Source organism: Lutra lutra, chromosome 16 (assembly GCF_902655055.1).
Source record: "Lutra lutra chromosome 16, mLutLut1.2, whole genome shotgun sequence".
NCBI classification, from domain to species: domain Eukaryota; kingdom Metazoa; phylum Chordata; class Mammalia; order Carnivora; family Mustelidae; genus Lutra; species Lutra lutra.
In genome coordinates, this window is record NC_062293.1 from 17,593,252 (window position 1) to 17,604,221 (window position 10,970).

General features: G+C 44.8%; 1 protein-coding gene across 2 annotated transcripts; it reads left to right on the forward strand.

Moving 5' to 3' along the window:
• Positions 1-2,548: 2,548 nt before the first annotated feature.
• LYZL6 (lysozyme like 6) lies at positions 2,549-10,758 on the forward strand. Of its 2 annotated transcripts, none has more exons than XM_047707675.1 (5): positions 2,549-2,688; positions 6,134-6,460; positions 6,950-7,108; positions 8,643-8,721; positions 10,415-10,758. In XM_047707675.1, exons 2-5 carry the CDS (start codon positions 6,217-6,219, stop codon positions 10,482-10,484), a joined length of 552 nt encoding a protein of 183 aa, XP_047563631.1. In that variant the 5' UTR covers positions 2,549-2,688; positions 6,134-6,216; the 3' UTR covers positions 10,485-10,758. The 2 variants fall into 2 exon arrangements, with proteins under 2 accessions (XP_047563631.1, XP_047563632.1); XM_047707676.1 differs by having other exon boundaries at positions 6,234-6,460.
• Positions 10,759-10,970: the final 212 nt, after the last annotated feature.

A 10,970-nucleotide genomic window follows, 5' to 3' on the forward strand; every position in this document is an offset into this window, starting at 1 on the left:
GCATCTACAGTGAAAGGTTTAATGAAAGCTAAACAGGACCCCTGCTGGGTAATATCTCAGTGTGCAGGGAGACTTTGAGCAGAGAAGTACTTAGGTAAGAGAAAAGACGAATTAAAGAACTTGTCAGATCTTTCCTCTGAGCCTGAATGCAATAGATTTGATCACAAAGAATGTCATTTTCTAGTAGTACCGAGTGTACCATTTCTTTTTGTTTTATATGCCTCTTTGTGGTTCTGGGGGTACAGATGAATTTGTACAGCATTTGCATCCGTTGTAAATGGAAGCCGAGAAAATGTTTGCAATACCACATAAATCCCATCACATCACTCAAATGTGTATATTTATCTAGACTTTAAACATAACGATACTAATTCTTCACATTGGCAATAAGATGGACACCAAATGCTAGAATTACAAATTTTAACAGTTTCGCTTAAGAGTTAGTTATTGTGGGGGGGCTCAAAGCATTGATTGGACTCTTGATCTCAGAGTCATGAGTTTGAGCCCTACAAATAAATACATAAATAAAAAGTAACTTAAAAAAAAGATTTATTTATTTATTTGAGAGACAGTGAAAGAAAGTGTGTGCATGAGCAGGGGAAGAGGCAGGGGAGAAGGAGAGAAATCCTCCAGCAGATTCCCCACTGAGTGGATCCTGAAACGGAGCTCAGTCCCAAGACCCTGAGATCATGACCTGAGCCGAAATCACGAGTTTGGCACTCAACCCACTGAGCCACTCAGGAACCCAAAACTTACTTATTTTTAAATAAAAATTTAAATGAAATATATAGTTTAAAAACAATTTAAGTTAAATTGTAAAAATTAAGTTCTTTAATAAAATTTAATTCAGCTTTTAAAGAGTAAAATCATATATTTGAATTAGTGTGTATTCGATAAAAAATTTGATATTTATTAATTCTCATGTGTGCTTTGCCTTTTAAATTTTTACTATTGCTTTTTGAATTTTCCAGTGTGTAAAAAAAACCTAACTTTGGAGGAAAACACTGGAAAAAACTAGTAAAACATTTCTATTTCTGATAAAAATATGTTTACATTTTGTTCTTTGAATATAATTGTGTTTTGAGTCCTTAAATATATTTTAAAATCTTGGAAATCGTAGCGTAATTAGTGATTTTGCTGAAAGGAAAAGAAGAAAAATAAATTTCACAGACTAGTCATAATCATTGATGAATTAGGTATATGTTTATTACTCCTTTGAACATTGTTTTTTGTTTTTATCTGAAAGAGACAGCACGTGCATGGGGGGAGGGTGGGGCAGAGGGAGAGAGAGAAGCAGGGTCCCTGCTGAGCAGGGAGCCCCATGCTGAGCTGGATCCCAGGACACAAGGACTATGACCTGAGCCTGAGCCAAAGGGAAATGCTTAACCAGGTAGACGTTTAACCCACTGAGCCACCCAGGTGCCGCTCCTCCCAACACTGTTAGCCCAAGCCCCAATGTCCCTCGGCCCTCCGGAAAGAGAAGTGTGGAAGCAGAAGTACAGGACAGCACTGTCCATCTAGAAGCTCTTCCTACCTTTTTTTTTTTTTTTAAGATTTTATTTATTTATTTGACAGATGGAGATTACAAGTAGGCAGAGAGGCAAGCAGAGAGAGAGGGCGGGGGAGCAGACTCCCTGCTGAGCAGAGAGCCCGATGCAGGGCTCGATCCCAGGACCCTGAGATCATGACCTGAGCCGAAGGCAGAGCCTTAACCCACTGAGCCACCCAGGCGCCCCTCTTCCTACCTTCTTTCCCTCAGCCCCTGCCATCTTGTTTCAAGGTGTAGAGAGTCACAGAACTTTCCTTTGCCTCCTTTCTGCTACAGTTGGTGGGATTATCTCTCAGACTTCGCTGGTAACTAATGACACTAAGATGGGCCCCCTACATGGGGAGGTGACAGGTTGTCTGGTCACCACTTCCCAGAGGGTTAACCCTATGCTCTCTACCAGGCAGGTCTCTCTTGACTGCAAGGGATGGAAACCCAAGCCAAACTCATTTCTGTAGGAAGGGACGTTTAACGAATCACAGGGCAAGAGTGTTTTTAGGTCTCAGAAAGGGTGGACTCTAGGATTGGAATCCTGTCTGGACCCTGCTCCCTCTTCGGGGAAGTTTATCCTCCCAGATGGGCTGTATCCACATGATTCCACACTGTCAGCTTCTGGCCGCACACCTGAAGGCCTCCCGTGGGAAGCTGAGCTGCTCCACTCAGTTTCAATTCAAAATATAATGGTGGGGCCCTAGGCACACCCTGTCCCTGGAAGATGGGGCCCTGTGATTGGCAGTCTCCACTGCTCCATCGGAAGGAGCTCCCCACAAAGGCAATACCGTTTACAGAAGGGAAGGGAGGTGGGCACTCAGAAAACCAGAATTCTCTGCCCTGCCCCACCAGTGATCTTCATCACAGTTATCACCGGTCTTTCCAGACCCATGTGTATTTTCTGCTGGAAGCTTGAATGGGCCTCAGTTTGCATGGTTAAGACCAGAGTATTTCCAGGAGAATGATGACATCACAGAACAGGGGTTCCAGAAGGCAGGCTGGCCCAGCACTCTCACCTTCTTTAGAACATGGGGACCTGTGAATTGGGCGGGGTTAGGGTATAGCTCATGTGGAAGAGACTCTGTGCTACTGACTCCGGAGGAAAGCCCTGGCCTGTCTGGGACCTGGGGTTGGAGAAGGCTAGGAGAGAGGTAAGCTTTGGAAGGGGAGGTGGGAATGCACCTGCCAGAAGTACTTTATTCTCCCACAGAAACCCCAAGAGGGGGCTTCATGGGCAGAGATAGAGCTCCCTGCTTCCCAAGGCTCCGTGACTCCTGTCTCTGAAGGAACCTTCAGAGTCAGGGTAGAGAAGGATTGCATGCGACATACTTACACCAAACAATTCTTTGAGGTTTGTCTGAAATTCTAATGTAATCAGGCATCCTATCATTTTATTTGCCAAATCTGGCAACTCTAGGGTGCGAGAGAAGCAAAAGAGTGTTCACAAGCTCAGGCTAGTATGGAGGGGTCTCAGAAGACACCTAAGAGTGTTCACAAGCTCAGGCTAGTATGGAGGGGTCTCAGAAGACACCTGTGAGGTGACAAGGCCATCAGAGTTGCCATGTTGTCCACGAAGAAGTTGCCTGACTCTGAAGCCCATGGATGGAGGGACCCAGGCCTTTGCCCTTGAGAACATATACTTAGTTTAAGGGGAAAGATACACACACACACACACACACACACACACACACACACACACACACATATGCACATGCACACTTAGTGAGAGAAATAGCCCCATTCTTTGCTTTCACTTCATTGACAGTTTTGAAGACTAGAGGCCAGTTATTTTATAGATTTTCTGTCAGTTTGGCTTTATCCAATGTTTCCTTGGGATTAAATACAACTTATGCATCCCTGGCCAGAATACTACCAAAGCCCTATATTTCATTCTTAGGGCATCACTTCTGGAGGCACATAATCTTTCTCTGTCTTTTATTGGTGCTATTAATTTTGATTGCAAGTTCCAAAAACTGTCTGGTTTCTTTGCTGCATAGTTGCTGTTTTTTCCCATGCAACTAATAGAAGACCTGGGGGAAGACCCTCTAAGAGCTTGTGTATATCATTTCTTCATCAAGCTTCCCACCATGTCAGATTTCACATCTGTTGATGATTCCTGCTCAGACCAATCTCTGATGGTTGCAGAATGATGATTTTCCAACTTCATGACTGCCTCACCATTGATCATTCACCCTTTTATTGTCAGCTCTCCCCCATCCCCATTATGTGTCTATTCATTACTATTAAGGACTCTTGGGTTCCTATCTCATTCAATAGATTATAATCTGTCACCGTCATTTATTTTGATGGTCAAATTGTCCCAGACTACCATAGAAACCATTGTGCATTGTTCTGGACATATGACATCAAAAGCACAAGCAACAGAAGAAAAAAAAATAGATAAATCAGTCTTCATTAAAATGTAATTCTTTTGTTTCAAAGAACCCCATCAAGAAAGTGAAAGGGAGCCCACAGAATGTGAGAAAATATTTGCAAATATATATCTGGCAAAGAACTTTTACAACTCAATAATAAAAAGGCAAATAACTAAAAAATGGGCAAAGGGTCTGAATACTAGACATTTTCCCAAAGATCAACAAATAGCCAATGATTGCATGAAAAGATAATTAGCCACCAGGGAAATGCAAATCAAAACCAGGATGTGATACCACTTTGCACCAATTAGGTTATCTTTGGTGAGAAAGCATTGGTGAGAATGTGGAAAAATTTGAACCTTCCTACACTGACACTGCTGAGGGCACAGCCAAAATTTCTGGCTGTTCCTCCAAAGTTTAAGATTTATTTATTTATTTATTGGGGTGGGGGAGGGAGAGAGAGAATCTCAAGGAGACTCCTGACTGAGCCCCGAGCCCAACCCTGAGCTCCATCCCATGACCTGAGATCATGACCTGAGCCAAAATCAAGAGTCAGATGCTCAACTGACTGACCCACCCAGGCCCCCCAGTTCCTCCAAAGTTTAAACTTCAAGTTACTTATATGACTCAGCAATTCTGCTCCTAAGTATATGCCTAAAGAAATGAAAACATTTGTCCATGGGCACCTGGGTGGCTCAGTGGGTTAAACCTCCGTCTTTGGCACGGGCCATGGTCTCGGGGTCCTGGGATCGAGCCCTGCATCGGGCTCTCTGCTCAGCAGGGATCCTGCTTCCCCTCTCTCTCTGCCTGCCTCTCTGCCTACTTGTGATCCTTCTGTCTGTCAAATAAATAAATAAAATCTTAAAAAATAAAAGAAAACATTTGCCCACACAAAAATTTGTACGTCAATGTTTATAGCACCACTGTTCGTAATAGCCCCAAACTAGAAACAACCCAAATGTTTATAAAATGATAAGTATAGAAATAGATTGTGGTCTATCCATACAATGGAATATTATTCAACCATAATGAGATCCTGATACCTGCTGCATCATGAATAAATCTTGAAAACATTGTTAAGTGAAAGAAGCCAGACACAGAGGCCATATAGTGTATGACTCTATTTATGTGCAATGTCTAGAAGAGGCTAATCTAGAGAGATAGGAAGTAGATTTGAGGTACCAGAGGCAGGAGGGAAATGGAGAGGAAGTGACTGCTAACAGGTATGGGATTTCTTCTTGGTTGATGAAAATGTTTTAAAACCGGCTGTGTTGATAGTTATACAGCTCTGCAAACACAACTAGAGAACTTTTGGACTGTACACTTGAAGTGAAGTGATGGTATGACATAGTGAATATATATAGTGAATTTATCTCAATAAAGCTGTTACCAAAAATAATGTTCCAGATTTGGCCAGTGGGTGCCCCTTGGAGCTGACTCTCATGTCCATTTGACATGCTCCAGTCCATATTTTGAGCACTTTCTTACTTTCTAGCACTAGAGAATCTGGACTTACCTCATACCCTTTCCTACTCCAGCCTAGGAAGCAACTCTTTTCCCGGAAGTCCTGCTTCCTGTTTGGGGGAAATGCAAAACCAAGATCATATTTCCTTTAATCATCGTAACAAGTCTATTGAGTAGGTATTAGCGTAACTTCATTTTACAAACGAGGCCCAGAGAGGCCCAAGTAAATTGTTCAAGGTCACACAGCAGCCCTGTTTGAAAGTAGGCAATGTGAATCCAGAGCCCTTGCTCCTCACTCCTCCCCCAGCACACAGTGTGAAGGTGAAGGTTATTTCTACAGCAAGGTCACTTTTATTTGCTTTATGATATGCACCTTTGAGTGGAAATGAAAGTGCAGAACCCATAAACAGCTTCCTAGGAATTGTACAAGGCAGGGTATGCCCTTGGGCAAAGTCATGTGTCATGTATGTGGGGGTGTGGGGCTGGTGGGAGTTCAGCGCCCACTGTCCTAGACCTTCCTCTGCAAACATGTACTCGAATCCACACACACACAATTAATCTCCTTTGCCACCCTCACTCCCCACTCCATACCAAAATATTGCCCATAGCTGGCTTTCCATTACGAGTGAGAATAGCTAAAAGGGGTGAAGGTCTATAGATGAAAGGCGATCAACCTTGGTTTTTCGATGTTGACACCAGGCAATGGGTATATGAAGATTCATGATGCTATTCTCTCTTATATTGTAAATATTTAAAGGTTTCCATAGCAAACAAGTATACAATAATAGAGGAGAGGAAAGAGAAATAGCCAGGTGGGGAGCCGTGTGTGAGCGAGAACATATGGCTGCTCTCTATAGATTGCTCAGCGGCTCAGAGAAGACCAACGGCACATCGGTGAGATCCCCAGAACAGTGGGCCCTCGACTGTACCTTCTCCCCTCCAAAGATGACAGGGGCACTACTCATGTCCTTGGTCAGCTGCCTCATTGCCATCAGTCAGGCCAGCCTCATCAATCGCTGTGACTTGGCCAGAGTGCTGCGCAAGGAGGACTTGGATGGGTTTGAGGGCTACTCCCTGAATGACTGTGAGTGGCCCCCCCAACTCCCCCCACCCATTTCTCCTCCTCTCCCGGTCACACCCTAGATGGCCACCTTTCTCTCTGTCATTCATCTTTCGAAGCCAAGTTCCATCCCTGAGGAGCCCTTCCCAACATTCCATATTTGTTCCATAATTATTAACTGAGCACTTGTTATGTACCAGGAACTATGTTGGGTGCTGGGGATGTCCCTCACTGGGCTTTGCCCAGTTCCTGGCACACAGTAGGTGATCATTAAGTGCAGGAAGCATGGGTGGGCAGATAGGTGATGAGTGGTTATACTGAGGGGCAGGTGGGTGGGACGAAGGGTGAGGGGAGAAGCTAATGGGTATTTCTAGCCTACTTGCCCCATCCAGCCTCTTAGGCCTTGCTCCTTTCTTCTGCTTCCTGATCTCCCTCTCTCTTCTATCTCCCTCCTCTATCTCCCTCTTGCCTCAGCTCAACACCCTCTAAAAACCCTCTTCTCCCTGTTCAAAGGGCTGTGTCTGGCTTTTGTGGAAAGCAACTTCAACATATCAAAGGTAAATGAAAACGCAGATGGCAGCTTTGACTATGGAATCTTCCAGATCAACAGCCATTACTGGTGCAACGATTACCGGAGTCATTCGGAAAACATTTGCCACGAGGACTGTCAAGGTCTGGCCAGGGCCCCAGGGTGGGAGAGGTGAGAGAGACGACCAGGCTCTACTCACAGGACTTCTCCTTCCACTCAAAGCCTGGCCATGTCCCCAAAGGGATGGTCCAAAGAGTCTAGTCCAGGAATGCCTTTGCTGAACAGAGGATTTCACTAGTGGCTGTAGTGTTCACCCCGTTAGGGATTCCTCTGTGTGCAGGATCCAGAGAAGCTCTGCATCGCCAACATTTCTCGCGGGTGTGTTATATGCTCTGCACTTTACCTGCAGAGCCATTCACCCAGCTTTCATGCAGTGTAAATTATCTTTTTTTTGAATTTTTTTTTATTTTTTATTAACATATAATGTATTTATAGCCGCAGGAGTACAGGTCTGTGAATCGCCAGGTTTACCGACTTCACAACATTCACCATAGCACATACCTTCCCCAATGTCCATAACCCAACCACCCTCTCCCTACCATCACCCCCCTAGCAACCCTCAGTTTGTTTTGTGAGATTAAGAGTCTGTTATGGTTTGTCTCCCTCCTGCTCCCATCTTGTTTCATTTATTCCTTTCCTACCCCCAAACCCCACATGTTGCCTCTCAACGTCCTTATATCAGGGAGATCATATGATAATTTTCTTTCTCTGATTGACTTATTTCGCTCAGCGTAATACCCTCTGGTTCCATCCACATCGTCGCAAATAGCAAGATTTCATTTCTTTTGATGGCTGCATAGTATTCCATTGTAGATATACCACATCTTCTTTATCCATTCATCTGTTGATGGACATCTAGGTTCTTTCCATAGTTTGGCTATTGTAGACATTGCTGCTATAAACATTCGGGTGGACGTGCCCCTTCGGATTACTACATTTGTATCTTTAGGGTAAATACCCAGTAGTGTGATTACTGGGTCATAGGGTAGCTCTATTTTCAACTTTTTGAGGAACCTCCATGCTGTTTCAGTGGAAATTATCTTGATGCCCACCTTACAGATGAGCCAACTGAGACTCATAGAACCAGGGCTGAATGCCAAGTTACTGGCCCCGAAGGCTCAGCTCTAACCATCAAGTACTAACTTTGGCTAATGGTCTGATTAAAGGCCAAGTACAAACTCCCCTCATCAGAGCCACTCCAGGAGGGGCCATAGGTACATGACTTGGACCTTCTCTCCCTCCTTCACAGTCTGATTAAGATTCCTAGACTCTCCACCCGAAGAGCCTCCATCATCAGGCAAATTTACCTTGGTCTCTGTGCTGCCTGTTTTGACATTTCCTTTCCCCAGAAACCCTAAAACATGGGGTGAACCATCATCTACTTTGGTTGGGAAGTATGGTGGTAAACAGTCATCCTACCCCTCCTGCCCCCACCTCTGACACCCTGACCACTATTGTAGGGATGTCTGAATGGGCCTCTGGGAGGGATGCCTTGCCTAATCTGGAAATACTCAGCTCCTGGGTGCCCCATGCCAGCACAAGGACAGCCCGGGTCTGCCTCAGTCTTTGGGACTGTCCTTTGTGTTCTCACGGGTAATCTCTCTCTCTCTCTTTCAGACCTACTGAGCCCCAATCTTCTCTCAACCATCAGCTGTGCAAAAAAGATTGTGTCTGGAGCAGGGGGGATGAAGAACTGGTGAGGAGGACACTGTGGGACTAAGTTAGTGGGCAAAGCCCCCAGGAAGGATGTGGTGACAGAGAAAGGCATAGTAGGCAAGGACTAGACCCTTACATAGTCTAGAAAGATGTAGAAGAGCGGAAGGGCTTGCGACTCTGACTTACGAGACCTGGGATCTGGGTCTTTCTCAGATGTTATATTAAAACTGAGGGGGAGCCTGAGTGGGCTCAGTTGGTTAAACTTCTGACTCTTGATTTAGGCTCAGGTCATGATCTCAGGGTCATGGGATCGAGCCCTGTGACAGGCTACCCACTCAGTGGGGAGTCTGCTTGGGATTCTCCCTCCCTCTCCTTCTGCCCCTCTCCCCGCTTGTTCTTTCTCTCTCTCAAAAATAAATAAATCTTCTAAGCAAAACAAAAAAACCCTCTTTTGGATGCAGTAACAAAGAAGCTTGAATTAGCTGAGAGAGAGGTATCCTGAGGGGACAAGTTGTGTCACTGAGCTTACACAGGTGCAGCTGTGGAGAGGACCTCAGGAAGAGAGTGGAAGCAGAGCTGGAAACTGTCAGCGAGCTTTTCCTGCAAGTTTCCACTTCCTGGTGCATTTGCTTCCCTTCTTTCTTTGGTGCATTTGCTTCCCTTCTTTCTTTGTAGAGCCGCATTCTCTGCTTCACCTTCCACAAGACAGACCAAGGCTGCCCCAAGTTGATGGGCTAATGTCCTAAGCAGCCGCAGAGACAGCATAAGCTCAGTCCCAGTTCAAGGGCCCAAGATAAAGAATCTGATTGGTTCAGCTTGGACAAATGCCCCTGCTTAGTACAATCAGCTGGAGGCCTGGGAGCAATTAAGTCATAACATCATAGTCGCCATGGGTCCCTTCTCCCTAATTGGCAGCAACATTTTCTTTTTAAAAAAAGATTTTATTTATTTATTAGAGAGAGAGAGAGAGAGAGCAAATGCACAAGCAGTGGGGAGGGAAGGAGGGAGGGAGAAGCAGACTCCCGGCCAAGCAAGGTGTCCAATGTGGGACTCTGTGCAGGACTCGATCCCAGGACCCCAACATCATGACCTGAGCCAAAGGCAGATGCTGAACCAATTGAGCCACCCAAGTGCCTGTGGCAGCAACATTTTCTATAAAAGGTGTGTAGCTCCTCAGCTGAGCAGATACCCCCAAAGCTGTCAGCCTACCAGTGGTGGACATTGGGATGGTTACTTCACTCGTCTGAGCTTCAAACTGGATTTGTACAGGATAAAAATGGCTGCCTCTCCGGGCCTCTGTGAGGATGGAGGGAGTCACATGCCTTGCCTACTCTAGAAATACCATGCAGAAAGGACACTGATGACTATTAGGGCTGACTCTTTCTGGAGGGAGAGTCAATGGGTGTGCCTGAGATTGATTGATTGATTATTTACCTTTTTATTTATTTAGTAACTTTCAGCCCCATAAAATGATGCTCTCCCACTTCAGAGGGAGATAAGGATTTGAAAATGTGGAAGCATACTGAATGGGAGAAGAGGACAAACACCAGGGATAAGGGAAATTTAAAGGAAGAATCAGAGGGGCCACAGCGGGACAGACCAGAAAACTAGGAATGAAGGGGGGGGGTTCTGAGCACAGCTCTGCCTGAGAGACTTGCTAAGAGTTGGGCCATATATGTGGAGAGGGAGCTTACTAAGTAGTAAGCAAGAACCAATCTTTCTTCTCTCCACAGGGTAGCGTGGAGGTTGCACTGTGCAGGCCGTCCACTCTCCTACTGGATGACGGGATGTTTCTTGGGATGAGACAGGGGGCAAGGCTACTATGGAGTCATTCCAGAGAGCTCCTCTTCTCACTCAGGAATTCTTCACTTCTTCCTCTTGTCTCCACCTCACGTTATTTTCTTTCATTCCCATTTACAAATAAAAATGACCAGAGCTCCAGGAATAAATAGTTTTTTCCGGGTTCCTCCTTGTACCCATCTGGGCCCAGGCATCTTGTTCCTGACTGTCATTTGCAAACCCAGAGGAGCATAATGAAGAAATTGTTATATTTTGGGAATTATTAAAGCATTCTTTGTGCAAAGAATATGTTAATTTATTCATTTTTAATTCCAGATATTTTTGAGTACATAATCTAGTAGGAGAGTGGTAGGTACTAGGAGAAGGAAAATAAACCATAACTATTGTTTCTGAGGTGTTCATAATCTACCCAGAGATGTACACAAATAATGGGTACAATGAGTGAGTGGATATATACAATGAATACAATGGATAATAAAATGGGCAATA